At 44.1% G+C, this 20,270-nt stretch overlaps 1 protein-coding gene across 1 annotated transcript in view; it reads left to right on the top strand.

Moving 5' to 3' along the window:
- LOC119506934 (guanylate cyclase soluble subunit beta-2-like) overlaps positions 1-20,270 on the top strand; it is a 66,773-nt gene that overhangs the window by 4,729 nt on the left and 41,774 nt on the right. Inside the window, exon 2 of the mRNA XM_037799939.1 lies at positions 9,171-9,265. Coding sequence (XP_037655867.1) covers positions 9,199-9,265 — 67 coding nt within the window. The 5' untranslated portion in view covers positions 9,171-9,198. The remainder of the gene's footprint in view (positions 1-9,170; positions 9,266-20,270) is intronic.

Raw genomic sequence — 20,270 nt, 5'->3', positions numbered from 1 at the left:
AGAATTTTAGCTGGGGAAAAAAAAACCCATCAATTCCAATATAAATTTTAGGAAGAAATGATTAGGTAAAATGAAATATGTCTTCATATTTTATGACGTATATTATATTTTTTATGAAATAATGAGAAACAAATGTTTTTCCTTTTTTTCTTTTTCTTTTTCTTTTTTTTTCTTTTTTCTTTTTTTTTTTTTGCCTGCTTTGTGTATTTCCCTCACATATAGACTGCATTTATAGATTTCTGCTTATGAACCACTCTTTTATAACCTCCTGGCTAAACCTTTATCAAAACTTACCAATGAGAAGTAACATAAATTGGGAAGGGTAAAACCTTGTGGAGTCATGTAAACCTTCACATTTTGCCTCCATCACTTACTAGCTGTTTGACGTGGGCAAGTTTATTGATTCAACGAATATATCTTTAGCTGTGGGTATGTGCCAAGCAAGACTTTTAGACAATGGGACTGGTGGTGAAAGAAAGAGGCAAACACTCTGTGTTCCGAGAATGTGTGTTCCAACATGGTGTGTGTGGGGGGGGAGCAGACACTAAACAAGTAAATAAACAGAAACCTCTCCAATTATGGTGCTATAAAAATATACGGTACTTGAGCGCCACTGGGAGAGAAGATGCCAGTTTCCCTGAGGTCATCAGAGAAGACCTCTCTGCACAGGTGATGTGTGAGCTGAAAGGAAGGAAGAATCCAGCCAGGCTGACCCAGGACAGGTGTCTGAGTTTCAGGTAGAGAGGGAAGAAAGTGCTCTCTGGATTTGGGGAATTGGAGCCCCTGGAGAAAATTCTCTGTGAATGAAGAGGCAGGAGTGGGAGTCCCGTAGGAGATGCAAGTAGAGATGTGATGTAGTTAGGGACCAGGCTATGCAGGGTGTAGGAGATGGAAAGATGTAGAAATTTTATTCCAGTTGCAGTGGGTTACTGAGGACTCTGAAACTCTGTGTCCTCACTTGTAAATGGAGGGAATAATTGTGCTCAGCTCCTCCACTTGTAAGGGTTGTGTTCACTAACGTAGATGACATGTCTGGCATGTGACATGTACTCAGAAAATGTCTTGTTGAGAAACTTAGGCCAGGATTTGGCTTGCAAGGACCAGCAATCCACAATGTGAGCTCGAGTTTGAAAGGAGTCATTTTAAGGACCCAGAGGACCCCACAGAGAGACCTCAGGGGAAACAGATGGTCATCAGGCCTCTCCCCATCTCGCCATTGGCTCTATTTTCCTGGGTCTTTCTGCAGATCTCTTGATTTCTGCTTCTTCCAAACTTTCCTACGTGACTTTTCAATTCAAGAGGCCGCCCTCATCTTTACTGGCTTGGTTTCTCAGTGTCTCCGTTCCAGATGCCCGAGACCCAGGATTTGATGGGCCAGCCTGGGTTGGGTGGCCGTACCTGGCCCAATCAGATGGTCCTTGGAAGGCAGGGTGCTTAAGAGGAGGTTATGGGTGGAACCACCACCGGGATTGGCACATCTTGGCACATCTTCTCCGCTGCATGAGGGAACGTGTGGCGAGGGATGGAAGGCTGGAGGACTTGTGTGTGGATGGAAGACGCATCCATGAATGGTGGATGGGTAGATGGCTCCCAAGCCCAAACCAGTCCATGTGAAGGGGGCTTGATGATGGAGGCACATGGTTTCTCTCTGGCTCAGGGGTTCTTACCTAGATGCTTGCGGATGGAGAAGACTCTGAAGTTAATTATGAAAACTTTCTGTACACAAGTCTATACGGATTTTCTGGGGAGAAAGTCCACAGTTTTGTCTTAGTTCCCTAGAGTTGCTGTAGCCAAGTCCTATATACTAGGTGGCTAAGATGAAGGTGTTAACAGGGCTGTTTATAGGGGAGAATCCCTTCCATGCCTCTTTCCTGGCTTTGGGGGGCCCTGGGGCAATCCTTGTTTTGTGGCAAGAAGACTCTAATCTCTGCCTCAGTGGTCCCACGGGCTTCTCCCCTGTGTCTCAGAGTCTCCTTTCTTCTTTTGAGGATACCAGTCATCTTGGATCAGGGCCCACCCCAATCCAGTTTGGTCTCATTTTAACTAATCACATCTTCAAAGACCCTATGTCCCAATAAGGTCACTATTCTAGTTTGCAAATACTGCCAGAATGCAAAATACCAGAGATGGACTGGTTTTTATAAAAGGGGTTTATTTGGTTACACAGTTACAAGGCCATAAAGTGTCCATCAACAAAGGGTACCTTCACTGGAGAAAGGCCATCGGCATCTGGAAAACCTCTGTTAGCTGGGAAGGCACGTGGCTGGTGTCTGCTTGCTCCCAGGCTGCGTTTCAAAATGGCGTTCTCCAAAATCTCAGTGTCAGCTTCCAATGGCCTTCTTCAAAATGTCTGTTTCAGCTCCAGCTCGCTCTGAGCTCCTTCTGTGTGAGCTTATATAGTGCTGCAGTAAACTAAACAAGGCCCACGCTGAATGGGCGGGACCACACCTACATGTAAATTATCCAGAGTTATCACCTACAGTTGGGTGGGTCACATCTCCATGGACACTGAACCAATAGGTTCCAACACAGTCCACACTAATACATCTGCCCCCACAAGAATGCATTAAAGAATATGGCTTTTTCTGGGGGACAAACTGGCCCAGTCACATTCTCAAATTAAGGGATTAGGACTTGCACAGATCTTTTGGAGGCACAACTCAACCCATAATAGTATTCCCAAGCATTCTTATGACCTGCAAAGCCAGGTTCACACTTTTGCAATTCTCTTTAATGTCTGACTTAATAGAAGGCAACTGGATTCTAGCTTCTGCACAGTATCTCTTGTGATATGTGATTTTGATTGAAATATATGAATAAAATCTGGCTTCTCATAGGTATGTGGTTGTAGAAGAAGGAAGTACTTTTGCACTCTTTTCAGATAATTGTGGATATTCTTCTTTCAAGCCTCACCACAGCTCAACAAAATGAGAGTTTCCTAAATGTCAGTTACAGGTTGAACTGAAACCATACCACTGATCGTTAAATGCTCTGCTCCATTAAAACCCCGTGATCTGTCTTACACTTTGAAAGGAAACTTTTACCGTCATTTTGTACAGTCATGCATTAGTCATTTGGAAAATATCAGGTCTCTGAGTTATGCAGATCTTACACATGTTGACATGATTCATTCTACCATATCAAAATCACTTTTTGTCAATACCACCACCATTTCGTCAGGAAAGACTCTAAGAATTGAGGCGCTAATAAGCTCATAGTGGCAGAGGCAAGTTTTCCAAAATTCTTATTCTGATTTTCAATTGAAAGCTGGAATTTTATCATTGGCAACAAATTCTGTTAGTTTTTCTCCTTGAAGTGACAGACTCATTTTGTTCATTTAAGGAAAAAGCATCTCTAAATGCACAAGTCTGAGTAACCATGGTACGTCTGTCAGTGGTTCATTCAAATAGAAATGATTTTCCATGAAAAAAAGTGGCCAATTCTGCTCAGAAGTCAATGATACAAGAGCATTTCCTGGAGGGGACCACAAACACTTAATGTATTCTCCCCATTTCATCACTTGAAATATTCAAAAGATGTGTACTCAGGGTTCAGATTTAATAAAAATTGGTCATTTTTACTGCTTTAATCAGGACACTCTGAATGAAACTGGCTTTTTTTTTTCCTCTGAGTGTGTGGCAGTGGCTACTAGTACAGTTTGGTAGTGCTGCCCTGGTTTGTGCTAAGGCCACAACAGTTTTTATCCACTGTTTTAGTTTCTTTGGTTTCTCAAGTGAATACCATGCAATGGGTCAGCTTAAACAATGGGAGTGTATTAGCTTATGGTTTTGAGATTAAGAAAAAGTCCAAGTCAGGTGTCATCAAAGTGATGCTTTCTTCTGGAAGACTGGCGTTCTGGGGCTGGCTGCCTGTGGCCCTTGGTCCTGGGCTTTTCTGTCACACGGCAATGCACATGGTGACCTCTCCTGGACTCTTGGTTCTCTTCTGGGTTCCACTGAGTTCCGGCTTGCTTCTCGTGGGTTCCTCTGAGTTTCATTCTGCTTATAAAGGACTCCAGTAATAGGATTCAGACCCATCCTGGGCCACACCTTAACTAAAGTAACCTCATCAAAAGGTCCTACTTACAATGGGTTCACACCCACAGGAATGGATTACATTTAAAAACAGGTTTTCCTGAGGTATGTACAGCTCCAAACCACTACATTCACCATTGCTTTTGCACCATCAGTGCAAATGTCAACCGGTGAAAAATGGCAAATAAGGTCTTACTTTTATGATGCAAATAGTTTTGGCCCTGTGGATTCCATAAAAGCATCTGAGGGTCTCCCGCAGGAGTTCCCTAGACCATACTTTGAGAACTGCTGGTTTAAGTTTGAGAGTCATTCTTGGTGAATCAGAGCATCAGGAGAGACATATCATTGGTGGTTGGGGGAAGCAGAAGGAGAGTGTACATCAGCATCACCATGGAAACAGTGACCTCACTGTAAAGGTGAGGAAACGGGGGCACAGTGAGATTTGTTTCAAGTCATCCACTAGGTTGTGGTAGAGCCAGTTATCTCACATTTCCTGAATTCTTTAATAAATATTTATTGAGCTCCTATCGTGTGCCAGGTCCAATGCTAGTTATTGAAGATTTAAAATCAACTAACATTTTCCTGCCCTTTGGGAATTTGTAGTCTGGGAAGCAGGCAGACAGGTAAATCCAAGATGGTATATGCTGTCAGTGCCAAGGCAGCAGTAACTACGGGGAGCCTTAGGAGCTTGGAGGAGGCACGTCTGCATCCGAATATAGCTCAGGATGCCAGAATGGGTGATTCCGAAGCATGTTGGGAAGGAGGAATGAAAGTTTAGATGGATAAGAGTGAACAAGGGCCTTCCTGGCTGAGGGAGAGCCTGTGGGAAGGCATGGGGGAATGGACTGACGCTGACACGTGAAAGCAGAAAGCAACACACTTAAGGAAGCTTTGGGGTTTTACACACCCCTCGCCTGCCCTGGGCCTGGAGTATAGGGAAATGGCTGGAGGAGAGAGCGGGAGGTGCAGGGTGAGGCAGTGAAGGACTGTGTGTATCAGCCCAAGAAGCCTGGACTTCATCATGAAAGCAGAGGGAAGGTGGAGAAGTTGGTTGGAGAAGCCAACAGGAATGGCCGGACACCAGGGCAAGCCCTTGCCCAACGACAACTCGAGACACCCCATTACAAGCAGGTCTGTTATGCAAATACCCAACCTGCAGTAAGGGAGCTCCCAAAGGAAGGGTTTCTTGTGGCTTCCCATGGCCTCCCATGGCCCATTTGCTTGGCCTGAAACTGTTTACAAAGTGCTCTTTCTTTTTCCAGTGGTCTCTACGGCTCACTCTGGATTCTTAGAAATCATTTCATCAGTTTAGTGATATTGAACTAGAATGTGTAAGATCTAGAATTTGTCATCAGTGGCCTTGCCATATTGAATCCTAGAGTCTTTTCTGAGCAGTGGTTTCCAAACCTGGAAAGTCATGTGGGGCAAGTGGGCAAAATGTATAGATTCCCAGACCCCCACCCCCCCCCAGGGCCTGGGCATGCGAACGCTTATTTTGCTCCCTAAGTTACTCTGATACAAGCCACCTGGCACTGGTTTCCTGCCCACATATTTTGATGTCACTAGTTGGAACTAACTAAACATGGACACACACTTAATGCCTGACTGTGCCAATTAAATTTCAGTTCTTCACAAGCTCATGCCTAGGCGTGCAAATGTCCACCTCATGTGGTTGACATTTTTCATCAAGTAAGTTGGAAACTCTTATTTTATTCACCCATTGAGTTGCTTTTCCAACCCCCAGTCTCTTCAAAATGTTTTGTAGCAGCCATTTTTCTTTCCTTCCCTCCTTCTTACCAAAGGAGGGTCTATCTCATTAGACAATATCAATTAGTTTACTTATTTATTTTTTATTCTTGGTGAGCACGGCAGTTTAGTAAAACAGTTTGAATGGTTATATGTTGAAAGCGTGCACTGCCTCTGTGGAAAATGTTCTATACGAGATCCCAGAGATCCATAAACATGGCTGGAGATCTCCGGGTACCCACGATATTCAATGTTTTTGCTGTCCCAGCATGGTGCAACACATGTGTAAACCCAAATAAACATTTGACACTAAAGTGTTATCTGTCCAGCCTCCAGAAATGCAAAGGCTGCCAGAACCAGACAGGGAGCTACAGTGTTTGCTCCCTGTCTAGGGTCCTGGAGATGACATAATCCCTTCTGGGGGCTTCAAAACAAATTACAAAGTGTCAAGTTTAAACTTGGGACTTGCCCATAATGTTGTGCTTTTGCTCACCAGCCCGGCAGGCAGCCCATGGAGGGGCTTTGGAGGAGGTGACGCTGACATGTGAAAGCAGAAAGCAACACACTTAAGGAAGCTTTGGGGTTTTACACACCCCTCACCTGCCCTGGGCCCAAAGCCAGCTGAGCACCTGCATCCCGTGATACTGAGACACCACTGGGCAGATACGCACCAAAACAAGGAATCTCACAGTTGAAGGGAAACTTCCAGAGCTTCTGGTTGGTGATTCTGAACTGGGGGGACACAAGGCCCTGGGGCTGTTTGAGAATCCACGTGAACGTGTGTATGTGGTGGGGGAAATAGAGGCCCAGGGAAGGGATTGACCTTCCCTCTATGCTCGTTTACGTCAGGAACAGTCCAGGAATCAGGTCAGCTCTCACCCCCCATGCTACCTCCCTGCGCTCGCCACTGTGGCGGCACTTTCTTGGGTCTGTCCGGTGGGACTCATTTCCTCCAGGCTCTCTCACTTCTGTCATCCTATTTGATCCTCATCAACACCCCTGCCAGGTGTGTCAGGCATCATTACCCATTTTGCAGTGAGGAAGATGAAGGGCAGAAAGGTAATGGGGTGTTTGGCCCAGAAATAAAAAGATTTAGGAATGAATAAGGAGCTTCCAATGTTAGAGGGTTTTATGGGTGGCATTCTGTACCCCAAAATGATAAGTGGAAGTCATAATCCCTGGTACCTCAGAAGGCAACCTTATTTGGATATAGGGTCATTGTAGATGGAATTAGTTAAGATGAGGCCAAACTGGATCCAGTGGACCCAACCCAATATGACTTATAAGAAGAGGAGAAAAGACAGAAAGGCTCACAGGGGAGGAGGCAGAGATTGGAGGAACGTATCCACAAGCCAAGGAGCAAAAGGATCACCAGCAAATACCAGAAGGTAGAAGAGGCAAGGAAGGATTCTCTCCTATAGGTTTCAGAGAAGCATGGACCTGCCTACACCTTGATTTCAGGCTTCCAGGCCCCAGAACTGTGAGGCAATGACTTTCTGTTGTTTCCAGCCATCCCATTTGAGATATATGTTATGGCAGCCTTAGAAAATGTTCCGGTTTACTAATGTTGCCTTTTTGCAAGACACCAGAAATGGATCGGCTTTTATAAAGGGGGTTTACTTGGTTACACAGTTACAGTCTTAAGGCCATAAAGTGTCCAAGGTAAGGCATCAACAGTCAGGTACCTTCACTGGAGGATGACCAATGGCGTCCAGAAAACCTCTGTTAGCTGGGAAGGCACGTGGCTGGCGTCTGCTTGCTTCCAGGGTTGCGTTTCAAAATGGTGTTCTCCAAAATGTTGCTCTTGGGGTGTTTTGTCGTCTCCTAGCTGCAGCTCCTCTTCAAAATGTCACTCTCAGTTGCTCTGAGCTCCTTCTGTTTGTCAGCTCGTTTATATGGCTCCAGTGATTTAATTCAGACCCACCCTCAATGGGTCTGGTAACACCTCCATGGAAATTATCCAATCAAAGGTCTTGTCCACAGTTGATCGAATCACATCTCCATGGAAACACTCAGTCAAAGGAGTCCAACCTAATCAAAACTAATACATCTGCCCCCACAAGATTGCATCAAAGAATATGGCTTTTGGTGGGACACAATATATCCAAACTAGCACAGAAAACTAAGAGTGTTCAGTATCTGGAAGAAGGACCATCCCAGGCTGCATTTCCCCAAAGGGAAAAACCAGGCCCAAAGATAAAATTCAAAGCTGCAAGATACAGGGGATAGATGGGCTTTGGAGCTTGGAGATCAGATACTTCATTTGTCAACTGGGTCATCCTGGCAAGACATAAACTTCTCTGAGCATCATCTTCATCAATAGTAAAAGAGATTATCAGAACTAATATGCAATTTGCTTGGCCAAAAGTAGATGCTCGATAAATAGAAGGTATTATTTGGGCCCAGAAGTAGGTTTCCACTCAACAGAAGAAAAAGCTTTCAAACAGCAGTCTGTAAATGGAATATGCCACCTTGCAAAGAAGTGATCTTCTTGTCACTGCGAGCAATCAAGAAGAAACTGGAAGACCAGCAGTCAGAGATAATATAGGGTGGGAAATTGGACAATTAGGAAATTTCCCATCTCTCCCAATTTCAGATTCCTCTGGTGTGTTCTGGGATAAATGCAAATGTTCTGTACTCCTTTCTCTTCTTGAGACATGCTTTCTGCTGGTACAGTGTCTTTAAATGCACTATTCCTTCTGTCCAGAAGGTTCTCCTCTGCCAACTCATCATTCAGTCTCAATTAAACATCCCTTTAAATATTCCCTGACCTGCCTTCCTGCCCCTCCCATGTGTTGGCTGATGCTAACTGCAGCTAACTGACTTACCCAAGAGCCAAACCAAGAGTTCAAGCCTTCCGGCTCCCAACCTGAACCTCTTTTCATCAGGTTTGGTTGGCTGCTGCAAGAACAAAGTTCATCAGTAATTCCTGCAATACAGCCAACTACATGGTGAAACAATGAGACACTTGAGAAGCTGTTCATCCTGCTTCAGAGATTGAGGCTTTGTGGGCACACAGTTCCAAGTTCTCCACCACGTATTAAGTTCTTACCCTTCGCTAAGCACAGTGCCACTTGCTAGGGGCTCAAAGATAAGCCTAAGTTGCAGTGCCCACCCTCAAGGAGCCCAGTTGAGGGGTTGGGACCAATCATCTTAATACGTGTTGGGGAAATGTATAGTCTACTGTGGGAACTTGGAGAAGGGGGCTCTTGGCCCCATCTGGGGTCCAGGGAAAGCTTCTTGAAGGAGATGCCACCAAACACTCTAGTATCTCACATCCCTTAGGATCAGGAGGGTTTTGATGCATCATACCTTGCTGAGCCAGTGGATACATTCCTGGGACCCAGTTCTTGGTGAAGAGTTTTCACCACCCTTTGGTTTCTCTTTTAGAGCTTCTGCGGAAATACAAGATGCTTTCATGACATACACAGTGTATGATGATGTCATCACCATCAACCTCATCCAAGAGGCCTGCAAGGTTCTGGGTAAGTAGGAAAGGGCTCGTGGGTGACCCTTTCCATTTGAACACACTTCCTTCTCACTGTCTACAACACAACCATCAAGCTTGGCCTTGACGTTGGCTTTGTTGGATGTTACAAAGCACTGAGAATGGCCTACTGGCAACCAGAGTCTTGTTTATGTGGAAATGGACATGGTGTGCTTTGCAGGGGCCCACGCTTGGCCAGATCATAGCCCACCCCCCAACCCCCCATCTTTCCTGACATTAAAATGCCTTCATCAGTCATGATTGGGGGGTCCCCTGAAGATGGTCCCAGTTACAATATACGTGTCCTCCCTGGGTGATTTCTCCATGGATGTATCAGCCAAGGGGTGGTACAAGACAGGAGAATTCTAGTTGTACTTCTTTCTAGTTTAATGACCCAAGACAAGCTACTTAAGCAGTCATAGTTTCCTCACTGGTCAAATGAGAATAACAATATCCACCCTTGAGAGTTATTCAAATGATCAACTGAGATAATGTGTGTTAAAATGTCAGTTGTGTGTGTCTGGCATATAATAGGCTCTCAAAAAATATTTCCTTCCTTTCTTCTTTCTTCCATCTGGTTGAGTTTTCTAGGGCTGCTATAACAAAGTACCACAAGCTGGGTGGTTTAAAACAACAGGAACATATTGTCTCTTCATTCTGGAAGCTGGGAATAGGAAATCAAGGTGTCAGAAGGATTGGCTCCCTCTGGATGCTCTGAGAGAGAAACCACCCCATGCCCCTTCCAGGTTTCTGGTGTGCCCGCACACGTTCCTTGGCTGGTAGCTGCATCACTCCATTCTCTGCCGCCATCTTCACGTGCCCTTCTTCCCTGGGGCAGAATTGTGGGAAGTGTCAGATCCGGCTCAGGAAATCATGGCCTGCTGGGCTTGCTGCTGGTTCCTGGGTGACCCAGAGAGGGTCAGATTGTGGTTTCCAGCTGGTTTTCATGGTGCTTTTGGGGGCCCGGCAGACTGGCCCGCTGTCCTCAGGAGCTCCCCATGAAGTGGCTGGGGTTTGCATCGAGGGGCGTTCAAGATCCCTGCAAAGCCTGGACGGGGCAGAGTCATCAAGGCTGAGTGGCTGAGCCTGTGCCATAGTCGACTTCCTCTCCGCAGTGGGCAGTGCCTTCTCCCCACCTCCCCTGCCAACCCCAGCCACTGCTGCTCCTGGTGCACCGGCTACTTGGGCTTGTCTTGCACATTGGTGAGAGGTGATAGGAGGAATCCAGGGCACCAAATGGTATTTAAAATAATATTGAAATCAGGCCATTTAATAACCCTACAATGGCCTCTAAGCATTCAAGTGAAAGGAAGAAACAAACATCTCTCACTTTAAACCAAAAGCTAAAAATGACCAAGCTTAGTGAGGAAGGCATGTTGAAAGCTGAGGCAGGATGAAAGCTAGGTCTCTTGTGCCAAATGGTTAGCCAAGTTGTGGATGCAAAGGAAAAGTTCTTGAAGGAAATTATAAGTGCTACTCTAGTGAACACATAAATGATAAGAAAGTGAAACATCCTTATTGCTGATATGGAGAGAGTTTGAGTGACCTGAAGAGAAGATTAAACCAGCCACAACATTCCCTTAAGCCAAAGCCTAATCCAGAGCAAGGTCTACTCTCTTCAAGTCTATGAAGGTTGAGAGAGGTGAGGAAGCTGAAGAAGACAAGTCTGAAGCTAGCAGAGGTTGGTTTATGAGGTTTGAGGAAAGAAGCCATCACCATAACAAAAAATGCAAGGTAAGGCAGCAAGTGCTGATGTATGAGCTGCAGCAAGTTATCCAGAAGATCTGGCTAAGACAATGGGTGAAAGTGGCTTCACTGAACAACAGATTTTCAATGTAGACAAAATAGCCTTCTGTTGGAAGAAGATGCCATCTAGGACTTTTATAGCTAGAGAGGAGAAGTCAGTGCCTGGCTTCAAAGCTTCAGAAGACGGGCTGACTCTTTTGTTAGGAGCTAATGCAGCTGGTGACTTTCAGTTGAAGCCAATGCTCATTTACCATTCCGAAAGTCCTAGAGCCCTTAAGAATTATGCTAAATCCACTCTGCATGTGCCCTATAAATGGAACAACAAAGCCTGGATGACAGCACATCTGTTTACAACATGGTTTACTGAGTATTTTATGCCCATTGTTAAGACCTACTGCTCAGAAAAAATAGAGATTCCTTTCAAAATATGATGATATACATGGTCACCCAAGACTTCTGATGGAGATGAATGTTGTTTTCATGCCTGCTAACACAACATCCATTCTGCAGCCCATGGATCAAGGAGTCATTTCAACTTTCAAGTCTTATTATTTAGGAAATACAATTCATAGGAGTATAGATACCATGTATAGTGATTCCATTGATGGGTCTGGGCAAAGTTAATTGGAAACCTTCTGGGAAAAATTCACCATTCTAGATGCCATTAAGAACATTTGTGATTCATGGGAGGAGGCCAAAACATCAACATTAACATGAGTTTGGAAGAAGTGGATTCCAACCCTCATGGATGACTTTGGGGGATTCAGGACTTTAGTGGAGAAAGTAACTGCAAATGTGGTGGAAATAGCAAGAGAACCAGGATTGGAAGTGGAGCCTGATGATGTGACCAAATTGCTGCAATCTCATGGTGAAACTTTAATGATTAAGGAGTTGCTTCTTATGGATGAGCAAATACATGGTTTCTTGAGATGGAATCTACTCCTGGTGAAGATGCTGTGAACATTGTTGAAATGACAGCAAAGGATTTAGAATATTACATCAACTTAGTTGATAAAGCTACTGCAGGGTTGAGAGAATTGACTTCAGTTTTGAGAGAAGTTCTGTGGATAAAATGTCATCATGCAGCCTGAAAGGAAGCGTCTATCTATGTGGCAAACTTCACTGTTGTCTTATTTTAAGAAATTGCTGCAGCCACTGCAACCTTCAGCAACCATCACCCTGATCAATCAGCAGCTGTCAATATCAAGGCCCGACCCTCCACCAGCAAAGAGATTATGACTTGCTGAAGGCTCAAATGATGGTTAGCATTTTTCAGCAATAACATATTTTAAATTAAGGTATGCATTTTTTAAACATTATGCTATTGCACACTTGATAGGTTGCAGTAAAGTATAAGCATAACTTTTATATGTGTGACTCACTTCATTGTGATATTCATCTTATTGTGGTGGTCTGGCACTGAACCTACGCTACCTCCAAGATATGCCTGTTTGTGAGTGTGATACTTAACATGTTTCTCAAACCACACAGGCATACCCTATCTTGGTTCTAATTTGCACAATCCCTGCCATAGGCACCTTACTGAAAATTGCTGGCCCTGTATGCTATCCTTAAAATCCCTTCTCGCTGACTATTCTGCAGGTCTGTGATTCTGAGTGACAGCTGGTGGTCTGCACATAAGTCCAAATGTTTATGACTGTCCTCTTTCTTCTAGCCAAGTCAGAAGAGCAATCAGTTATATTCCCTCCAAAAAAGAAATAAAAATCATTAGGTGGGAATTCCATTCTGAGAGGTGACCATTTAGACTTGACCCGAAAAGCTGGAGTTTTTACAGAACTTAGAAAATAAAAGAGCAAAATAGCTTGGACTAGGTGGTGAAATTAAGCCTCACTTCGGCCTTTTACTGATGTCATTTCAAGGGATCCCAGCAGCAGGAGGAGGTAGTAAGTGCATCATGAAATGTGAAGTCCACGAGTTAGTTTCTAGCCTTTTAGATGTTGCTGCCATCTCAAATGAGAAGGAAGGACTGGATTCTGTTCCTTCACACCATCTGTGTGAACTTGGACAAGGACATAATAATTTCACTGGGTGTTGGTCCCCTCCAAAAGGAAAAATGAATGAGTTAAATCAGATTCTGAATGGAAGGCACTTAGAAACGTTCAGGGCCATAGTTGGTGCTCAGAAAACATGAACTGATTGTTGGTTGTGAAGAGGAGGAAGAGGTATTTCTACATTTGGTACTTCTGGCTGCCATCTCTTAAGAATAGAGAGAAACTTTGCTGTCCGCCTCACACAGCTGTGGCAAAGAATAATGTTCTGAGCCCTCTGAGCACAGGTTGGCAGATCATGGACCACAGGTCTAATCTGGTCCTCTGCCTGTTTTTGTTAACAGAGTTTTACGGGAATACAGCCTGCACCGGTTTGAATGTATTATGTCCCCCAAACGCCATTATCTTTGATGCAATCTTGTGTGGGCAGACATATCAGTGTTAATTAGATTGTAATTCTTTGAGTGTTTACATGGAGATGCGCCCCACCCAACTGTAGGTGATAACTCTGATGAGATATTCCCATGGAGGCGTGGCCCCGCCCATTCAGGGTGGGCCTTGATCAGTGGAGCCATAGAAATGAGCTGACAAACAGAAGGAACTCAGTGCAGTGTGGCTGTGAGTGACATTCTGAGGAGGAGCTACAACCAAGAGGGACACTTTGAAGAAAGCACAGGAGCTGCAGATGAGAGACAGTTTGAAGACGGCCGTTGAAAGCAGACTCTTGCTCCGGAGAAGCTGAGAGAGGACAAATATCCCAAGTGCAACTAAGAGTGACGTTTTTGAGGAACTGCAGCCTAGAGAGGAACGTCCTGGGAGAAAGCCATTTTGAAAGCAGAACTCGAAGCAGATGCTGGACACGTGCCTTCCCAGCTAACAGGTTTTCCAGACGCTATTGGCCATCCTCCAGGGAAGGTACCCGACTGTTGATGCATTACCTTGGACACTTTATGGCCTTAAGACTGTAACCAAGTAACCAAATAAACCCCCTTTATAAAAGCCAATCCATTTCTGGTGTTTTGCATTCCGGCAGCATTAGCAAACTAGAACACCTCTTCAGTTACATATTACCTGTGGCTCCTTTTGTGCTCTAAGGGCAGGGTTGAATAGTTGTGAGGGAGACCACATGACTTGCAAAGCTGAAAATATTTCCCATCTGCCCTTTACTGAAAAAGTTTGCCATCCCATGCTCTAGAGAATGGATCTTTAACAAGTAGTTCTTTTTCAATACTTAAAAAATCTCTTTCTACCGAAGAATGCTAATCAGTTTTTTGATCCTTAGAGAGAACTACCTTGTAGTTCTCTCTAAGGATCACTCTGATTTCTTTTTTTTTAAATCACTCTGATTTCTTTTCTTTTAAAAATATTTATTGAGGTGAAATTCATATAACATAAAATCAACCAGTTTAAAGTGTGCAATTCAGTGGCATTTAGTATGTTCACACAATTGTGCTACCTCTGCTTGTGTCTAGTTCCAGAACATTCTAATCACCCCCAAAGGAAACCTTGTACCCATTAAGCAGTTTCTCCCCATTTCCCTCTATCCCCAGCCCCTGGCAACCATTAATCTACTTTGTCTCTATGGATTTGCCAATTCTGGACATTTCTTATAAATGGAATCATACACTATGTGGTCTCTTGTAACTGGCTTCTTTCATTTAGCATAATGTTTTTGAGGTTCACTCATGTTGTTTCATATAGCAGAACTTCATTCCCGTTTGGTCTGAATAATATTCCATTGATGGATATATTACATTTGTTTATCCATTTTCCCATTGACGGCACTTGGGCCATTTTTGTTAACTGTGTGTGACTGTGGCCATTTTATGTGTAGCAGCGGCTTTAACAGAGAGGTGTCCAACACACCCACATTTACAAACTAATCAGTAGGTCTGGAGGCAGCAATGCGTTCGTAGACCATGATGTGGGCTGCTCCACGTCACCTCTCTCCACATGGCAAAGTATATCATTGCACATTCTCTCTGTCTAGCTTTGAAAATCAGAAGGCTTTTTTCTTAGTCTTGTCTATCTCAGCAACATCTGTTGGCTTCTACTGATTGGGTGGATAAGTTTGGTGGGTGCATTTTTCAAATAAAATTTGGGATGCAAACTCTGGTAAGCACACACATGAGAGTTGTCATTGGGATTCTCCTGGGAAACCTGGAATGGGAGGCGGTTATTCTGTATATATAACCCCCACAAGTCAGAGACAGCAAAGCCCTGCCAGAGGGAAACCAACAGAAAAGGGCATTTTCGTGTTTAATGAAATATACTGGTCAGGGGAGATGAACTCCTCCCTTTGAAAAAGGAATGCACGGTTAGTTACCACTAGGCAGTATTTTTCTGTAGGGCTTTGCCTTCCCACTGGGCACCAGAATGCCATTTCCCTACCTTGAAGCAATGGTTGGGACTTTTCCAGACCCTTCTGCTGCAGCATAGTTCTGTGCTTTCTAATTAGCATAATTCGGGATGGGGCAGATGGCAGGTTGAAACCTGCGTAAGGAATTGTTCTGTACATGAGTAAGCGCCTTCTCAGTGTACACGTGGGTTATTAGTGATCTGAAGTGACAAATTTAAAAACAACACACAGCAGCCATTTGGCACCGCCGTGCAAGGCCAGAGTTCACTTGCTAAGGAACCAGTGGTAAAACAGTTCTAGCAGTTAACTAGGAGCAAATGCCAACCAGCCTTGTCTGCACCCACTTCTTTAAAAATGAGTCACAACATGCAAGTTTCAAAATCCTGCAATCATGTGCTCTAACTTTGGCTTCTCAGCTTGGCTCTTGGAGGTGGGATGAGTCAAAGTTTCACATATGACAGGTGAGGAAGCAACTGCCCTAGCTCGACTCAGACTGGGGTCTCCTGGCTCCCAGGCTTATGCTAAATCCTGCAGATGGGCGGAGCAGGACACTGGGGGGACAATGGCTCTGGCAAAGGCCCTGGGATCAGACAACCCCTGGCTGGACTGTGTCCTAGTCACGTGACCTGGGGCAGAGCTGATTTTCTCACTGATACTCCTACGGGATTGAATTGTGTCCCCCCAAAAGATATGTTGAAGTTCTAATGCCCAGGAGCTCAGGATTCTATCTTATTTGGAAACAGGGTCATTACAGATGAAACCAGGCAAGTGAAAATGTCATCCTGGAGTAGGGCAAGCCCTTGATCCAATACTATTGGTGTCCCAGAAGAAGAAAATGGGACACAGACAGAAAAGGGAAAAGCACATTTGACAACTGAGGCAGAGAACACCAGGATTGCCAGTGAGCCAAGAGGGCGGCACAGAATGGTTTGTTCCCTACAGACTTCACAGAAAACATAGCCCCGTTGAAACCAAGATTTCCAACTTCCAACCTCCGTAACTGTGAGACGATAGATTTCCATTGTTTTAAGCCACCTAGTTGGCGTTACATTTTTATGGCAGCCCTAGGGAACTACAACAGATGCCTACAACCTCTACCTTGGAGGGTTGCCATAAAGGTAAAGTCAAGTAATGGGACAGTTGTCCCCTTCTCCTTGCCTCCCCCCACCTCCAGCTACCGACTGTAGACTCCTGCCCTTCTGCTCTGGACCCTGGTGGGGCAAGACTTCTCTGCTCCAAGGCTTGATGGAAAGCAGAAAACTTCTCATCTACCAGGACTTAAGCAAGGCTGCCTCATCCCTGCAGAGAACCGCCCTATTGAGCTGCCTTCTTCCTTTCCCAGATTCTTTTTTCCCTCTACCCTCATACAATGTTTTGCTACATCCGAAATCCACCCTTCCCAATTTGGAGTCTGCTTGCTGCTTGCAATCTATTGCACCGACACGGGTAGCTGTTTCTCTCCTTTTCTGAAATCCCTCTTTCTCCTACTCATAAAAGATTTCCTCCCTACATGATTTCATGCCCAACTCAAGGGATTTCATTTGAGAATGAGGGCCCTCTAGATAAATTTTCAGATATCTGAAGCTTATTCCTTCGGATATCAAAGTTTTTGAAGTTTATCCATTTTCTAATAGAAAGCCTTCTAAAATGAATAGCATATATGTTCCTGGCTAGTGAAATGGCATATGCTTTTCTGGGTGACAGGCCACCATGAGGAGTTGCTCTCATTGCCTGTATCTTGTGGGATGAGTGGTGGGCAGGGGTCTTGGGAAGTCCAGCTGTCGGTGGGCCCTTTGTCTCAGATACCCTGGGACCATCAGCTCTGTGGCGTTCCTTCACCTGCCAGCCCCTCCTCTACCCCCTTCCAGGCCCCTGACTGTATCCCAGCAAGAAGTCAACATCTCCTGGAGATGCAGGAGAACCAAGCTTGTTAAGTCAGAAAGTTTGGGTTTGTTTTTCCTTCCTATTTAAGAGCCTATTAGAGGGCTCCACAACCTCTCCTGGGAAGCCAAGTGGAGAAAAGCTTGCGACAGCTATTTTCCTGCCAACGAAGACTTCTTTTATTTTTAATATTTAAAGTAAGGTACTTTGTTTTAATAGAGTTTGTCAAACAAATGCAAAAGTAGAGAGAATTGTTTAATGAAGCGCCAGATACCCTTCACCTAGTTTCAATAATTGTCAATAATTTCACCAAGTTCATTTCATCTATCTGTTTCCTCTCCCCTTTTACTGTTTTGTTTTTTGCTGAAATGTCTTAAAGCAAATCCCAGGCTTCCCATAATTTCACCTGTAAATATTTTAGTAGGCGTCTCTGACAAGATAAAGACTTTTTAAATGTAATCGTGGCGCTCCCATTACATCTAACAAAATTCAAGCCAATACAGGGTCCCAGGTTCCAGCTGCATGTCAGCTGGCTATGGATAACTGTGGTCTTTGTGGCCTTGTTAAATGAGATGTTCTAAGGTTGTTTTGGGGCAATCAGCAAAAAAACTTTTTAAAACTTTTTACTTTGACATAATTTTAAACCCACACAAAGTTTGCAAGAGTAGTAGAAAAAAATTCCCATATGCCCTTCTTCCATATTCCCCAAATGGTAACATTTTGCCATATTTGCTCAATCTTCTCTATTTTTTCTAGATTGTTAGAGGGTAAGTTGCAGACATGACACTTCTTTATCCTTAAAAATTCTTTTATGTAACTACAGTCCAATTTTTAAGCTCAGGAAATGAACACTGATATAGTACCGCTATCCAATCTACAGAATTCTCCCAATGATATCATTTAGAACAAAAGAAAACTTTGGATCACTGCAGCTGTCATATTTCTTCTGGCCAGTTATTTTGAAGAATGTCCCTCAATTAAGGTTTGCATGATCTTTCCTCGTGATTTGATTCAGGTTATGCTTTCTTGGCAGGCAGGCCACAGGGGTTGTGTTTTGTCCTTCTCAGTTCATCATATCTGGGGGCAGCTGATGTGGATTTGTCCCTTTATTGGTGATGTCAACTTTGATCGTTTGGTTAAGGTGGTGTCTAGCAGGTTTCTCCAATGTAGAGTCACTCTTTTCCCGTTTGTAATTAGTATCGTGTATGGAGACACTTTCTGACCATGTAAATATCCAGTTGTTTCTTGAACTCCCTGTTTCAGCCCATTTTTAGTATTTATCAGAGACTTCTGCCTGAATCAATGATTATGGTGGTGGGCAAATGGTGACTTTGTAAGTGTGTCACTCCTTTTACATTTATTAATTGGATTTCTACACTAAGGAAGAATTTTCCTCTCCCCTTCATTTATTTGTTTAAATCAATGTGGAGTCTTGATTCTGATTTCTTATGGGTTGTAATATTTTACCTTCATCACTTATTTTGATGTTCAAATTCTCCCAGATCTGACCAGTGGGAGCCTCTCCAAGCTCTCCCCTGTGTCCTTTTGACATGTTCTCATCATTCTTTGGTCACTTCTTTACTTTCTGGCACAAGATGTTGCAGGCTCATTTTATCCTTCCTCTGTTCCAGTTCTGGTATCTATCGGTCTATCATCTTTCTAGCTATTTTAGTTTCTTGGCTGTTAAAACAAATACCATACAATGGGTTGACTTAAACAATGGTAATTTATTGGCTTGTGATTTTGAAGCTAGGAGAGATCCAAAATCAAAGTGTCAGCAAGGCAGTGTTTTCTCCCTGAAGTCTGTGGTAGGCTGCCTGCCGGCAATCCTTGGTCCTTGGCTTTCCCATCTCATGGCAACACACATGGCAGCATTGTGCCGGTTTATATACTTATGTCCCCCAGAAAAAGCCATATTCTTTAATGCATTCTTGTGGGGGCAGATGTATTAGTGTGGACTGGGTTGGAACCTATTGGTTCAGTGTCCATGGAGATGTGATCCACCCAACTGTAGGTGATAACTCTGATTGGATAGTTTCCATGGAGGTGTGGCCCCACCCATTCAGCATGGGCCTTGTTTAGTTTACTGGAGCACTATATAAGCTCAGACAGAAGGAGCTCATAGCTAGCTGGAGCTGAGACAGACATTTTGAAGACAGCCGTTGGAAGCTGATGCAGACATTTTGGAGAAAGCCATTTTGAAACGCAACCTGGGAGCAAGCAGACGCCAGCCACGTGCCTTCCCATCTAACAGAGGTTTTCCAGATGCCAATGGCCTTTCTCCAGTGAAGGTACCCTTTGTTGACAGACACTTTATGGCCTTAAGACTGTAACTGTGTAACCAAATAAACCCCCTTTTATAAAAGCCAATCCATCTCTGGTGTTTTGCATTCTGGCAGCATTAGCAAACTAGGACAGGCATCTTCTCCTTTCTTTTCTGGGTCCCATTGACGTCCAGCTCCTGGCTCCTCCCCAAGGCTCCTCTCTTTGTCTTATTTCTTTTGCTTACTGAGTGAAGGCCCACGCTCATTCAATGCGGGCACACCTTAACTAATAACATCTTCAAGAGTCCTATTTACAAATGAGTCCCCACCCACAAGACCAGGGGTTGGGACCTGGACATGCCTTTTGTGGGAGGCACAGTGCAATGCCCAACACTATATCATCTATCTATCTACCTATCTATCTATCTATCTATCTATCTATCTATCTATCTATCTTTCTATCATCTGTCTGAAACCATGAGTTCACACTGCTGCTTCCAAATCCAATCAATACCGTAGGATTCATCCTATCGTTCTCTTTTCCACAATTGCAACTTCCTTCCCAGACATTAAGAAACTTGGCTCCCCCTCTTCACAATATATTTACTTATTTGCTCAATCCCAAAATACTCTGAAAGTAGTTTCAGAATTGCTCATCCATGCCTCTAAGTAAAGGAAGGCTACTAACCACAGTTGGATATTTGTTTAAAGTTCTTTTTGTCTTTAGCCTGAGGACAAAGCAGT

Source organism: Choloepus didactylus, chromosome 12 (genome assembly GCF_015220235.1).
Source record: "Choloepus didactylus isolate mChoDid1 chromosome 12, mChoDid1.pri, whole genome shotgun sequence".
Lineage (NCBI taxonomy): Eukaryota > Metazoa > Chordata > Mammalia > Pilosa > Megalonychidae > Choloepus > Choloepus didactylus.
Note: the sequence above shows the minus strand (reverse complement) of the source record. Positions and strands in the feature narration are given on the sequence as shown.